A 16,420-nucleotide genomic window follows, 5' to 3' on the forward strand; every position below is an offset into this window, starting at 1 on the left:
CTCTTGTATTAAAATAACTTTCTTCTACATTAAATGTTTTAACATTATTAAAAACATCTTTTAAATCAATGCTACCATCGTTCACTGATTTAACTGTTTGATTAATATTACTATCAATATTTTTTAATATTTGGTAATCTTCTTCACTATCAAATATTAATCCACGAACTCTGAATCGTTTACAAATATTTGATTGACTTGTTTGATTGTTTTTTGATTTAAAACCCATTATATTTTTTTATATTTATTTTCTTAAATCAAATTTATTTTTTTCTGATTCACTTTTCACTATTTTATTTATTACACAGTAGTAAGTAAATGATGACAACCCACTCACTCACTTTTATTTCTAACTCATCTCGCAAAAAGAGCGACTACTTGAGAACGAATGGAATGAGTGAGCGAATGAAATGAGTGAGCAAAAAGAGCGACTACTTGAGAACGAATGGAATGAGTGAGCGAAAGCGAACGAATGAAATGAGTGAACAAGAGGAGCGATTATTTGCGAACGAATGGAATGAGTGAGTGAATGAAATGAGTGAACAAGAGGAGCGATTATTTGCGAGATGAGTTAGAAATAAAAGTGAGTGAGTGGGATGGCATCATTTACTTACTACTAATGAAGGACGATAATTCTTCTTGAATAACCATCGATGCATCCGTGTATTATAAAGCCCCAGCGAATCAATGAGTGATGACCATCTAAATGCCATAACGAGTTTGGCCACGGGACAAAATACACTCTCCTTGACACTAATGCACCCCACCTCGATGCAGTGTTCCTTGGATCTACCCTGTTTAAACTCTCTCTGATCCTCCTTCTCTGTATGGTATATCCCAATGCTCTAAAGTATCCACGGAGGTAGGATTCTCCTGTGGTTGACTCATGGCGTGCAGTGTAGTCACGAATGATATCGTCGATTTCTTCATCAGTGATGCTACTGAAGAGAGAGAGATTTTCAAGTTCAAATAAACGAACTCGACGCATAATTGTCCAGCGCGACACTTTAAATATACTAGCAATCTTTTGCCATGTAAATCCCAGCCCTCTCAACTCTTCGAGTACCTCAGGCGGAATGTGAACCCGTGGTCTACCTGGGCCTTCACTCTTGTCCAATAGACTAGGGAATGTTATTACTTGCGAGATATCAGATGCCGTGCTTCCAAAATGATGAAGGAACTTTTCAAGTAGTTCAGAAAACACCACTCTTAAATCACCTAACAGTTTCAGATCAGTTTCGTCTGTGACTTCAGGGCGGAAAAACGTTCTGCGCAAGCTTCTGCGCATCTCTTGTCGCAGGCTCAAGGCGGGCTTTTTTGTGTTTTGACCGTGTTCGACTACGTTTGTTTGTCGGCGAGTGAGTGAGAGTCGGTGAATGAAATGTACAAGGTGTGAACGTTTGCTTCTCGAAAAGCCTTTTTACCTTTGTGTGGTTTTTGTTCTTCGTCACTTGAAAATTACTTTGGACTCAGAACAACCAATGTTAAAGCAAAAACGGATCATTCCGTCAGTCTGAGGTGGAATAAAAAGTTTCGAGCATTTCCAAAGACGCGAGTACCTTTCTGATTGTGCATTCGATTTATTTGTGAGTTGATTTCGCTTTCTTTCGCCGGGCTGAAAAACCCGCTTGTATTCCGTTTACTTAGTAAATACTTTTTCACGTGCCCAGATTTATTCCCTTTGCAGAACCAGCTTTATCCTTCTCTTCAGCAAAGAACCATTTGTGCGCCGTAAAACTTTCTCCGAAATAGAAGGCCAGTAAGCTTACTCGAAAAGAAAAGACTACTTCGATCATTTTTCTGTTGCTCAAGTAATAGTAGTCAGAGTTTTCTCCACTTTTAATTACATAGTTTTGTTTTCCAGTGCACTGTGAAAGTTTCTGTTCTTTATAAGAAATAACTTTCTGTACGCAATTTTTCCTTTTCACTCGCTGTGAAGTAGAGAACGACAACTGTCGGCAATGACTTCAAAACAATTGACTCTGCTCCTAAACAATTGCTGGAGCTGGATTTGTCTGAGGCGATCACAACAAATACCCTTATGTGCAGTTTTCTGTATTTTCTAACAATTGGCTGAGTTTAATTTGCTTGAATGAAGACCCTCACATGGACCACTGACAAAAACAGCTACAGGTGTACAAGGTGAATCATGGTTCAGCTGCTAAGCTCACTGCAACTGATCTTTTGCTTTTAAGATCTTTAGGTAGGTTGTTTTCGTACCAAAAATTCATTTCTTCCTTGTCAGCAAGAGGTTTTTGCAATAATGTAATTTTAACTTTGTTTGAAGGAAATCCTACTTACGCGTAAGTTTTTGACAGATGTTATGCACGTTCAACTGGTTGACAACACAAAGCATAATTTATATTTATCTCTTAGTACGCGAAACGATCGAGTTTAAAAATAAACTTTAGTTGCTTTGAAACCCATTTTGGGGAAGATTTTACAAGATAAAGGTGGACTCTTTTTCTGCCCACCTATCGACGCCGAAGCTTGACATAGAGGATTTTGTTTAAATTTCAGTGATCTGCAAAGCTACAAGTGTCCAATCGAGCGTGGGTTTAAAATATCAGCTTGAATGCGACAAAGTTCAGCGACTTCAAACACATTGTGGGCATGCGTTATATTTTTTGGGCAAATCACTGTACAAAATTATTTTATTTTTGTGTCCACAGTGGGGCTCTGGACCTTATATATCCAGAAACTTCCTTATATGAACATATCTTGTGAATGCATCTTGAAAAAAGTAGGACCTACGCATACACATTTCCAGTACAACGCAAGGAAATTAATGTCGTTAAAGTCAGTTTTGTTATATGGTATTCTTCGAGAAAATTAATCCAGGTTAAGAGTGGAAACGTTTTATTATTAGGCAAAAAAAGTTTTGAAATCCCGCCATTTTTTCAAACCCGGCCAGGGGACCTGGGCAAAAAAGTTCACGCATGCTCATTACGTTTTTCCGCCCTGAAGTCTGCGACTATCCTCGCCAATTGAGCTAGTAATCTTACCGTTCTCTCTAGTAGATCGACATGGGTTGAAATACGATGTTCCCCGCTTACATTTGAAGAAAGAAACTCTCGATTCCTAAATCATCACAAACATCGATCATGTCTTCCGATTCCGCCATCTTTTTTGCGGGAAGAGTGTTCCCCAGTACCACGCGTTTGTTTTTACTTGTCCCAGTCCCCGAGATTAAATGAATGAGTGCCAACATTGAAAGAATATGGGCTGAATCAATTGAATGAATGTATGTCGTTCGAACTGAATAAAATGCGGTTGAATAAATTGAATAGACATCAGTGATCAAATTAAAAATATATATCTATTTTAACTTGAACGAATACGGAAGGATTGAATTGAATAAGTATCAGTGTTGAGATTGAATGACATTGAATAAATATCAGTTATTAAATTGAAAGATTGGGGATTGAATTGAATGAAAATTGAGGATTAAATTGAATAGAAGTAAGCAAATAGAAAAAAAAAGGTATTAAATTGAATGCATTTATAAATATTGAATATTGTTACATTTGGCTCGGCATAGGCGTCGGTTGGAATTTGTTTTGGTTCATGGGTTTCGCCTATAGATTTACACACTAAGGCGCTGCTACATCATATTTTGAAATCAACAAATATCATTTTGTATTTGAAGGAAAACGCCCCTTGGTAGGTGGTACAACTCCGCGGTGACCTAAAAGAGGCAGTTTTTGCGGGAAAGATGTTTGGGATTCGCTTCGGAGGAGAGAAACCGCTGGACCGTATGAACTACGATCACTTAGCTGGTAGCTGCTTTGGTTGTTGCCTAATTATACCTCTATTTGTGAAAAAGTAAAGAAATTAACCAAGGGACGGTTTGTTGTTTGTAATACGTAGTAAAAAAAACAGATTTCAACATCTCTGACAAGAAAATGTTAACTTTTAGTGCGTGACTGACAGGCATGCAAAGTTAGTATCCCTTCTTTCTGAAAAGGAAATAAACTACTGGGCCCAGTTGTTCGGAGGCCGATTAGCGCTAACCCGAGGTTAAATTTTAATCCGGGTTTCTTTTCCTTTTTTTCAGAAGCATTTTCTCGGAGAATTTTCTCTATTCTTTTAAGATCATCCAATCATCATATTGTAGATAAAAAGAATTTAAGTGAATATGCTTTTTAAGCTTTCAAATCTGATTTCAAATTTTGCACTAACCCTAGGTTACCCTAACCCAGCTTTGAACAACTCGGCCCTGAGAAACAAATGATGTTGCGAACAACGCAGTGTTTCATAAGGAGAAAAAAATCAGTGAAAGAAGGCGGAGCTGCTCGAGACGTCGTTGCGTGACATTGTTACACTCTAACTGTTAGTTTATGACTTCCTCTCACGCAGTGTGTCCCGTTCGCAAGAAACCTCCTTCCAAATAAATTTCAAGGAAAATGTACCTACCTATTTTAGACATACTGGAGGCGAATTTACGATAATACAGATGGATGCTAATACAAGGAAGTTAGGAAAAGAAACGAGAGACATGGGATATAGTTTACATAATAATTCGGCGCTTATATATAACGCTTCTTCGAGGTCGTTTATTATTATTATTTTTTTTTTGTGAACGGTTAATTACTCTGATATTTTAACATAAACTTTATCAAAAAACGTTTTCTTACTCCGTGATGTTTCCGAACATTACATACTGACCCTGAATTGAAACAAAACCGGTTGCCGCAACATTTCTCTACAAATTTGACTTATGCAAATTTGTGACATTTTTCCACTGGTGGTCACGAATTTTTTTATTTTGTAAAGGCGAATCCGGAGTACCCAGATTTTTTATTTCCTATTCTGTTCATATAAGAGCTCAACTTTGTCCTAGTAAACATTTTGGCTAGGTTTCACACTGATACCAAGGTGAGTTTTTTGCCTCTGAAGTTGCTCATTTTTTAGCCATTTTAAAAAGTGCCATTGATGGTAGTTTTCAAAAAACCTTCTCAAACTCATTAATAATTCATTAAGAAAATACAAAGGAAATTAATGTTTAATGAGTGTTTGGAAATCGGATGAAACACTGCTTAGTATTTGCATCCTTAATTTCTCCTTCAAAAATGATTTTGTTTGAGAAGAAATATCAAACATTCGACACAGTGTTTCATCACCAGATGAAACACCTCGAAGTTCGTCAAAAATTCTTCGCTGCGCGTCGTATTTTCAACTCTCTTCTCGGTGTTTCATCTGGTGATGAAACACTGCATCTCATGTTTGATATATTACATAAAAAATTCAAAATCAAGTTTATGGTTTGAAACATACCATGGATAGAAAGAAAAGATAGAATTCTTTTAAACAAAAATATTCCTGATTTATAGCTTTGAATCGTGCCTCGGTACAGACGCGATAAAGTAGGTCATTTTTACTCTAGTTTTTGCATAATTAATTAGGTAAAAACCGCTATTTTCGTTTTTCCTCATTTTCTCGAAAACTATAGATTCTTGAAAGTTGAAAATATTTTTTTTGAAGATAGTTCCCCAAAGGGGTTTTCTGACAAATTAGCAGAATTTTCTATTTAGCCTGGCCAGCGATTCTCGATATTTACAGTCATGGGCTCTTAAATAATCCTGAAATGCCAAAACTCTCTGATAATGATAAAGTCTTCAGCTGTTTGAAAGTAACAAGTCACCAGGCAATGACGGACTGACAGCCGAATTTTACAGGGCTTTTGGGGGCCTCTTAGGACAGCTATTAGTAGACAGCTTAAACTACTCTTATGATCACGGTGAGTTGTCAAACTGTCAGAAAGAAGCCATTATTACCCTAATAGGATAGAAAGACAACGACAAACGGGACTTATCAAACTGGAGACCGATTTCACTTACCAATGTTGATGTTAAAATAGGTTCAAAAACCTTTGCCAAGAGATTGGAGATGATTTACGAAACATTATACATTTCAATCCATCTGCATATGTGAAGGTAGAACCATTTTTGACGCGGTCAGAACCATAGAGGACGTTATGGAATTTTTAAAGAGATACCGGTATTTACGGAAGAATGGATTGTATAGATTTCAAAAAGGCTTTTGACACAGTTAGTAAGGACTTCTTATTTCGAACTTTATCCGTTTTGGTTTTGGAACACCTTTTATTCGATGGATCCACACTTTTTAGAAGAACGTCTGGAGTTGTGTGTTAAATAATGGCTTTGCAGTTTCGAATTGATCCTTTGCAGTTGAAAGAGGAGTAAGACAGGGAGACCCTCTCTCTGCTTACTTATTTATTATAGCATTAGAAGTTTTATGTGTTAATATACGTAACAGTAATGACATTCGCGGTATTAAAGTTGATAATGAAGAGATCAAAGTAAGTCTTTTGGCACATGACCTGACTGTTTTTTTAAAGGATGATCTCTCTCTAACAAACTTTCTTAAACTTATAGAAGGTTATGGAACTTGCTCTGGCCTAAAGGTTAATCACGAAAAGACAGAGCTTTTGCTGCTAGGTAACCTGGCCTGTACTGCAAGAAATTGGCGAATGATCAACCGAGTGGATGGAAAACAATCCTTTTGCATTATCTGAAACCTGTTGGTGGTAAATTGATTCGAAGAAATTGCCTATCAAATTACCAGCCTTTTATGAAGAATGCTTAAACTTTTTTGCAAAGTGCTCGAGGGTAAATAATTTAAATTTACAAGATTTAAATGGAAAAGACTTTTCAAAAGTTATCTTATGGAACAACAAATTTATTTGTATTGGTGACAAGTCTGTGCGAAATCTCGCTGAGAAAGGGATCCTTCGAGTGGGTGATTTAATCTCGAATAAAAATGAACTTATAATCAAATGCCAGTTGATAGTCTTGAACCTTTCGCCGTTGGATGCCTTTAGGCTTGTCTCTTTAATAGACGCTCTACCAACTCAATGGCGTGAATCGTTGAAAACCTGCATCTCTACAGGTGACACACTATTCAATTTGCGTGATGAGATAAGTTACCCTTAAGTGGTGAAATCGTTTTACTTGAAAAAGCGTGTTCGAAAACTGTTTATAAAGAACTTCGAAACAGAATCGTCACTCCACCAAGTGCTAAACTAAAGTTGAATGCTCATTTTGAATTGGAAAAAAATTTATAGCTTGCCATATCGTGTTGCTTTGGATACAAAGACTCGCGAATTTCAGTACAAATTACTAAACAGATGCCTTGTGACAAATACCTTCTTATGCAAAATTGGTATTATACCATCTCCAGCGTGCTCCTTATGAGGTGAATCGGATGAATCCCTCGAACACCTTTTCCTGTCTTGTTATTATACTAAGAATTTCTGGTCTGAGGTTATAAAATGGCTTGTTGATCATAAGGTCAAGATTGAAAATTTTTCAGACAATGATATACTGTTTGGTATTATTGGATGTGAGGACGAGATATTTGTGAATCATATTTTATCACTGGCAAAACAATATCTATACTCTTGTAAACAGAACAAATATTCTCCCTCCATTAGAGTTCTTAATTCCAAAATTAATACTGTTTTTTCAATCGAGACAATGATCGCTAAGTCAAACAATAAGTTGGAGACCCACAATATGAAATGGAGCAAATATAAATCTCATTAGCATACGATCCTTTCGCCGCTTACTTTATTTATTTCTAATATAATCTTTATTAATTTTTTTTCATGTAAAAAGAGTAAAAGGTACTGGGGTGTGTTTCTTTCTTTCTTTTTTGTCAGTATGTAATTGTGTGTGAGTCTGCGATGTATATATGTTTAGTTTTCTTTTCCTTTTTTTGTATTTTTCCTACGTGTTCATAAGTCCGTGTGTAAAAAAATGTAATACATAACAAAAATAAAATTCATTAAAGGACAAAAAAAAAAGATTCAAAGACAACACCCTGGCAAAAAAATAGATGAGAATAAAGCGGAAAGGAGCTTTGTATACTGAAGAAATCAGACAAGCCCAAGAACGGTGGGTGAGAACAGCTGCAGAAAAGAATTCTGCAAGATACAGAGACACCAGGGTGGAGATTGGTAGAAAATAAAGAAACGGGCGTACTAAAGTGCGTTGGAAGGACTCCTGGTTACATACCAACTTACCTAGAAGACTGTATACTGACACAGAAGTTAATCGGACATCTTCACCCAAAGATCAAACTCTTGGAAGTGGCCAACACCATGGCAGAAATAAGAAACAAATGGTGGATTCCAAAACTAAGACCGAAAGTGAAGAAAATGGTCAACACGTGCAATGTTTGCAAGGTTTTTAACACGAAACCTTATGGAGCTACAGTAACAGCAGACATGTCACAGTTGACAGCGTGGAAGCCAGCAGATCTTTGGAGACTACAGGAGTAGATTTTGCCGGACCTATCGCTTTCAAGATTACAAAGAAGGAGCAACGAAAATGTTACAATTTGCTGTTTACGTGCGCACCGTCGAGGGCGGTACATTGAGGAAGACCCAGACGGCAGAGGAATTTTAGAGAAAGTTAAACTTGATCATAGAAAGGGGAACAAGGCCCAAGGTCATAACATCAAATAACGTCACAGTATTCCAGTCTACATGAACTTGAATGAAGAACATCGGGAAGAGCGACAATTTACAGGACTATCTAGCGAGACAAGACATAAAATAACGTCACAGTATTCCAGTCTACATGAACTTGAATGAAGAACATCGGGAAGAGCGACAATTTACAGGACTATCTAGCGAGACAAGACATAACCTTATCCAAAACTTTATACATAAACTTATTCAAATCCCCTTGGGAGGGAGGCATGTATGAACGTTTGATCAAGGATGTGAAGAAAACCCTTCACAAGACACTGGACTGGACACACCTTACTTTTGAGCAACTCGAGGCTGTGGTTATCGACGTCGAGAAGACTTTTTGAGCAACCGGAATAGTATAGGGCGCACCGGTTAGTCCCCTTTTTTGCGCAGGAATCTCATTAGCGTGCGCAGGAATACATTAACTAGGTGACGTCATAGGTTATTGTCTTGATCTCATGAATAAAATGCGTAGGAATCCCATTAAGATAAGGTCGTGTGTTATTTTTTAGTTGGTTTAGGTTTTCTAGTTACTTTAATGTCGATAGACGTCTTCCTTTTCGATTGGTTAGTTAGAAAATAAGAAACGTTTTCATTGGTTAATTCATAGTGTCTGAGGAGTAAAGTCAAACTTGTCTGTGACTTAAAATCACTGAGACGTAACGTAATTATGCACTTCCTATTTCCTGCTGCTGCTGTATAAGCTATGTTCGACCAGTTCTAGAGTTCAGGGCAGAAAAACGTAATGAGCAATATATGCGTGAACGTTTTTGCCCCGATCCTCGGCCAGGTTTGAAAAAACGGCGGGATTTCAGATATTTTTTGGCCGGATGATAAAACGTTTCCACTCGTAACCCGGAAAATGTAAGCGATTTGTCTTCAGAAGTTGCAAGCTGTGATTATAACCTCATTACTTAATTTTCTCAAAGAACACCTCGTAGTAAAACCGACTTTAAGGACAATTAGTTTCCTTGCGTTGTACTGGCGATGATGTGCATGTGTAAGTCCGATTTTTTTCAACTGAAGATGCTTTCACAAAATGTGTTCATATATGGAAGTTCCTGGATAAGTAAGGTCCGGAGCCCCACTGTGGACACGAAAACAAAATATTTTTGTACAGTGAGTTGCCCCAAAAAATTAATGCATGCCCACAAGGTGTTTAAAGTCACTGAACTTTGTCGCACTCGAGCTGATATTTTAAAACCCACGCTCGATCGGACACTTGTAGCTTCGTAGATCACTTAAATATAAACAAAATCCTCACTGTAGAAGTTTTGAAGTTCATATGTGGGCAGAAAAAGAGGCAATCTTTATTTAGTAAAATCTACGCCAATGTCGGTTTCACAGCAACTATAGTTTTTTAAACTTGATCGTTTCGGGGAGATAAATTTTGCTTTCTGTTGTCAAGTTGAACATGCACAACGGTTGTCAAAAACCTACGCGTAAGTAGGATTTCCTTAAAACAAAGTTAAAGTTACATTAAAGCAAAAATTTCTTCCAGTTATGTATAAGGTTTAATTACCGACTGAGGTCACTTTAAAGAATAGAAGCCACTTTAACCTCGCAAAGAGATGCGACAAGCAAAGAACAATTCCATCATGCACAAAATTCAGCTTAAGTGAACTAAACAAAGCTTCAAGAGGGTTGCAAAACAACAAATTATCATAAGGGCTCTTATACCTGCTGAGAATGACGAAATGAATTTTCTTCATGAAAACAAGTTACCCAAAGATCTTAAAAGCAAAAGATCAGTTGCAAGCTTCACAGCCAAACCAAGATTCACCATTTATGACATTTGGCTAATTTTAATAATGCGAGGGTCTTCATTCAAGCAACTTGAACCTAGCAAATCATTAGAAAATACAGAAAACTGCACATAAGGGTTTGCTTTGCTCGCTCCAGTCAAATCCAGCTCCAGCAATTGTTTACGGGCAAAGAGTTAATTGTTTGGAGTCACTGTCGGCGGTTGTCGTTCTCTACTTAACAGCAAGTGAAATACAGAAACTTTCACAGTGCACTGGAAAACAAAATTATGTAATTAACACTCTGACAATTATTACTTGAGCAAAAGAGAAATGATCGAAGAAGTCTGTTCTTCTCGGGTAAGCTTGCTGGCCTTCTATTTCCGAGAACGTTTTTAGCGGCACAAGTTTGTTCACTCGAATGCGTTAGCAATATGGTTCTTTGACTGAAGAGAAGGATAAACGTGGTTCTGCAAAGGTAATAAATCTGGACATGTAGAAAAAGTAACTGTAACTACTAATAATAGAATACGACCGCGTTTTGATTCAGCCCGGCGAAAGAAGGCGAAATCAACTGAAAAATTAATCGAATACACAATCAGAAAAATTCTTGCCTCTTTGGAAATGTTCAAAACTTTTTATTCCACCTCAGACTGACGGAGTGATCCGTTGTTCTTTTAACATTGGCTGTTCTGAATCCAAAGTAATTTTCAAGTGACGAATATAAAACAAACAAATAAAAAGGCTTTACAAGGAAGAAACGTTCGCACCTCGTGCATTTCATTCAGTCTCAGTCAGAAATCTGAAATCTCAGTCAGTCAGAAAAGCCCGCCTTGAGCCTGCGATAAGAGATGCGCAGAATCTTGCGCACAACGTTTTTCCATCCTGAAAATCTAGAGTTCGCCGTACCTGTATGGCAGTCTACATCAGGTTACCTTTGTGACAAAATAGTATAGATACAGAAAAGAGCACTAAAATGATTTTCTCATGGGCTGATAGCTACTCTGATGCTCTTGAGCCAGCCCGGGTAGAAACCCTTCGGTGTAGAATGACAGTAATGTTATATAAGTAGCTATAACGGAAAAATCATCCAGACTCGACCTGTGCACACAAAGTAAGTATTCCCTGTCTTGACACAATTGTGTCTCAAAATGTACTAGATTGCATCTAAGCGCATATCTATTTCCAAAAATTTCCGGGGGGAACCCCCTATCAAGATCGTGGCCTTCGGCCACTCGGGATTTCTCACGTCTCCCCCAAACGATAAATCCTAGATAGAAACCTGCTTAAGGAATGAGTTGGATCAGCTATATTTTTATAGTAATGTTATCACCTGCAGAACTAAGCGCACTGAAGACTTTTTTACTTTTACGTACTTCTAACAATGTGTATAGAGATATAACACAATTCAGTGCTAAAAAGAATATATCTAGTCTACTTGTTTCTTCCCATTTTAATAGAACTCGTTAATTCAGTGAATTACTGCAAGAGAGTTAAATAAACCATTAACAACTAACTTAATGACAAACAAGAAATACAAACTACCCAACTTAATTATAGCAAATGACACGAGTTTTAAAGATGACTTCGCGCCTTTTGTGGAGACCATACAGGTTACCGTTTTTCCTCGAATAATAGCCGGGGGATGATTATTATTTTTTTCGCAAAAAAAGGGGGCGATTGTTTAAGGGAATTGGGAACTGGGAGTCGTCCCCGACGTTTTGCTAGATAAGACTCCACTTCAACGTGACAGGGAGAGGATAAAGAAAGAAATCACAAGAAGGCAAGAGGGGTGGAGGCGATTCATCGAGGGACGGCTTGTGTGTCAGGGTTTTTTAGATATACGATAATGCATGAGCTCTTCTTAAAGATATCTTATCTTTATCGTTCCTTCATCATGTTGGCTTTTGGACCACGAAATTTCCTTTTATTCATAGCCAAAACAAGTGCGGTTTATCTAGTTACCATTTATCCTGTAAGTCCAGAATACATCAATCGAACATGCCTTAATATCTAAGGAATCTCCAAATGCATCTCTGTCTCTGCCTCTCTATGTCTCGGTATAGGAGTAGCTATACACTCAGCATAGAAAATACTAGACCACAGCGGTCCAATACAAGCATACTATACGAATCTGGTTGAGGTATTTATGAACAGCGTTAATACCAGGGGCACCTAACAACGATTACCTCCTAAATACATTGTAAACACTTTTTAGGCTGTCCAGAGTATTTTTAGATATCTAGGAATGCAACCTAAACAGCGCTATAAAATTCGTATCTGTCCGGTCATCCTAGGGGAACTTGAGCCTTCAAAATTACAAGGGCTTCAGTATTATCTTCCCGAAAATTTTTCTCACGAAAGTGAGAATTCTTCTTTCTTACTCTCGTCCTCTTTGTACGAAAAATAGCCCAATATTGAGAGTGAAATGTGAAAAAATAAAGTTCAGAAATGGTAAGAAATTTGTTAGACAAGCTTCGAAAATTTCGCATAATGGCACGTGCATCTAGAAATTTTTAGCCGTCCTAAGCCACTAGAAAATTCTAGGCCACGTTTTCTTTTCCGAACAGATGTTTCACAGAAAACAGTCGTTTGGTGCCCTTGCGATACCCTGATCTAAATAAACTCATTTCCTCACTTCGCATTTCCAATATATAAAATTCTTGTACAGTCGACTCTCTCTCAACGGACACCTCTATAAGACGGACACCTAGAGTTGGTCCCTGCCTTTCTTTACTCCTTTTATTTGACTCTCTATAAGACGGACACCTCTCTAAGACAGACACTTAGTGCCGGTCCCAAAGGTGTCCGTCTTAGAGAGAGTTGAGTGTATTCATTCACACCCTTATCTACCACACGTAAGAAATCTCCAAATTTGCAAGTTCTTCTTCTATCATATACTCTATGATCAGCGTGACTATTTCGTCCTGAGCACAAAAAGTCGTTCAATTCTCAGCTGTACTCTCTCCTTGTTACTTGCATTTTGACAAAGATCCGCATCCATATCTATTTGCAAGGCCTTGTCTGGTATTTGAGTGACATGACGGAAAATAGTCAAATGACACAAGAAATCTACAACCTAGGGTAGGGTAAGGTACAAAAATCAAACGTAACAGCCTTCTTTATGACTCTGCCTAATTGAGTACAATGGGCTGAAACAAGCGGCATTGCAGGATCAAAAATGGTAACGAAATATTAAATAGCACTACAGTAAAACGCCGCGAAGGAGAACTTAGATTTTTGAAGTTTGGCAAAATAGATTCTTATAGTTTGGAGTACTTATTGGAAGTTTAGGCTAAAAAGGTTCTTAATTAGGTTCTTAATTTTTATGAAGAAGGATACTGTTGTTGATTACAAAAAATTGCTATAAATGGTACTTGTCCTTCATAATAGGCATTTATTTACCAAAAATCTAATAAAACTAGATTATCAGCCAGAAGATATGCAGTTTTCAACAATGGTTGTATACATTATACATTTATTATATGATGAAATATAAATTTCCCAGCCAGACTTTTGGTCAAAGTGTGTATGAAAATGTAGTCTAACACCACATATAAGAACCTGTTGTTTTTTCTTGGCTAAACTGGTTCTTATATTTTGGAGTGTTAAAAAGACACATTTCTGTCAGCAGGTTCTTAAATCCTAGGTTCTTCTTCGCGGCGTTTTACTGTATCTCGGAAATTTTTGCTTGCACCTCTCAAAAATTCTTGTTTGAAAGCATCCAATCCCAACGTTAGGTTTTCGAGTGTTTCTTCATAAGAAAAAGTCTCCTTGGCATCTACTCTTCAGAACAGAAAAAAATTAAATTAAATTAAATTTAGTTGTGGACTTAGTTTTATGTTTTCAACATACCAGAAAAGCAAACCGTCAAGTAAAAATGATTGTTTCAAAGATCGTTACGTCAATCTGTTATCTCATCACAAAAATAGTCAGGCACATGTGTCCAGGACTCTCCTCTTCTTTCTTCTGAGGATGATCTGCCAAAAACACAATGACGTAGCTTTAAATGAAATGCAAGAAAACTAAAAGACAAAGGTCTAACATTAAAGGTTTTAAACGTAATGTACTGACTGCGCTCCAGGAATCGCACGAGAAAGTTAAACGTATGGTCACAAGCAGTGGTTTTCGCGCACTAAATCGGTATTCTCACGAGGTTTCGATACGGAAAAAAAAATTAAATGGTCATTTTTATGAATTTTTGAATCCGGTCTTACATTTGTTCGTCATCACAACATGGATCAAGCAAATTCTTAGTCTGGTACAAGGAACAATAATGTAAAAAACTATCAGGACACAACGACTAACTTCCACCTTGGTGTAACTTGCGAAGGCCTACGAGGAAAAGACGGCAATTCTGGCTAGTCTCAAAGATTCAGATGATGACGGAGAGTCTGCTCTCGGTCTAAATGACACAATTACCACAACGCCGCCTCAAACGACGTGCTCGACCCCAGCGTACAAGTACGAATGCAGCAGAGAATTTTGCAACATTCCTGACTCAGGGTCACAGAATGATATGAGGTTGCTAATGCGGTATAGCGGTAGTCAGCTCAGTAAACAGCTTAGTAAACAGCTCAGCTCAATAATCGCTACTTAGTGAGCAGCAAAAAACGTTTAGTCAGTTAATTGGCATGTTTTGAGTCCCGCAGACCTTTATGGCCGTTTGGAGGGTAGTTTTTTACAAATCACTTACACTCAAGAAGTTTGACCTTTTCTTGAACACTATATAGTTTTCTTGAACACTATATCAAAGCGGCCTGAATATTAGTGTCTTACAAGAGGTCTTATAGGAGGTCTTACAAATCCAGCCTAACCACTGCTTTTATTTGTCTTCCATTTCGTGTTTTCAACGTTGCAGACTCCAAAAAATCACTCTACATCTCCTCATCCAGATAGTTGAGGATCAGAGTCAGAGTAATACTCTTTGATGACTTCCTCTTCCTCCCTTTCAATGACTTCTTCTTCCACATTGCTGTTGAGAGGATCTTGTGGTAGGTTTAGCCCATAGGCTGACATGGGCAGCGTGCCAGATGAAAATTTCGTTGTTCGCTGCCTAACACCTCACTTCACTCGCCCATTCCCTCATCTTTGCAAGGTTTCTTCTTGTCCATGGGCATTACTGGAATCGGATTAAATTTTGCAATAGCAAAAAGGTCCATTGCGAGCTCTGGAACGGGATAATGGTTGTTATTTGCTTAATAGATTCTCTCATTGCCTTTCCAAAATCTCGGCAGTTGTAAAAACGTGTTTACTTAGAATCCTTTGTTGTTCTTCAATCTTGCAGTATACCATATTTTCTCTTCTCACGCCGCACATTCGCTTTGATGGTTAAGAGACTTTTTCTTGATGAGCGCGACGAACCAGAAGTTGATGACTACATTGAGTGTCGTGATTTGCATTAACAACTTTGATCTCATACTGGCGCTCACGGACAATGTTTCATCTTTGTGTAGCCCTGATGCCCTGTTAAACACGGCAGTTTGTAGTGCTTGAATAGAGTCGTTTATTGAAGAAAACAGTTAGCTGAGAAGTTCTGATAATAGAAAGTGAATTCACGATCTAGCCAGCTGTTTAATTTGAGTTCCGCTTTTTCCACAAGGGCGATTATACACTTGAGCTTCCACTTTGATTGGATTCGTTTTTAACAATATGTTCTTAAGGTTTCTTCAAAGAAGATTATACGTTTCGTCGAGCACGTGCTCTTCCCCTCTTGTCAGTAGTTTCTTCTTTTTTTTAATTTTCATTTTTTGTGATAAAGGAAAGGATTTACTTCGTGTTCCTCCCGCTTGGCTGCTCAACTGTTTGTAGGGGCAGACTTGTCGCTGGGTTGAACTTGCTTGATTTCTCAGGGTTCGAGGAGCTTGCTTCACTTTTGGTTCAGAAATTCGACTTAACTGAACAGAAATTCGAATGTAGTGGCATCATATCTGGTGGTGGGGGGGGGGGGGGGGGGGGGGAGATAAGTGACACTAAGAAAACTAAAATGACCCAGATTCCACAAGACTAGCATGATACAAGGGTGTATTGTGCCAACTCTTACAGCCATTTCATTGTAGGACGTTCTAGTACGTTCTGAGTTCACCAGCAATAAAGAAGATTCTTGAGATGGTGACCCCATCGAATTTCTGAGCCTTAGACAAAACTACGCACGTGTAGTGGTATTAAGCTAAGGTCA

General features: G+C 37.9%; 1 protein-coding gene across 3 annotated transcripts in view; it reads right to left on the reverse strand.

Moving 5' to 3' along the window:
* Positions 1-805: 805 nt before the first annotated feature.
* Positions 806-16,420, reverse strand: part of LOC140930482 (transcriptional repressor NF-X1-like) — a 131,197-nt gene continuing 115,582 nt past the window's right edge. The window contains exons 27-28 of one of the 3 annotated variants that reach the window (XM_073380191.1): positions 14,098-14,222; positions 806-938 (exon numbers count right to left, since the gene is read on the reverse strand). In XM_073380191.1, coding sequence (XP_073236292.1) covers positions 14,147-14,222 — 76 coding nt within the window. In that variant the 3' untranslated portion in view covers positions 806-938; positions 14,098-14,146. Of the gene's footprint in view, positions 942-13,754; positions 14,223-16,420 lie in introns of those variants that run through there. The other 2 variants (XM_073380190.1, XM_073380189.1) reach the window with 2 other exon arrangements.

Source organism: Porites lutea, chromosome 3 (genome assembly GCF_958299795.1).
Source record: "Porites lutea chromosome 3, jaPorLute2.1, whole genome shotgun sequence".
Taxonomy (NCBI): Eukaryota; Metazoa; Cnidaria; class Anthozoa; order Scleractinia; family Poritidae; genus Porites; species Porites lutea.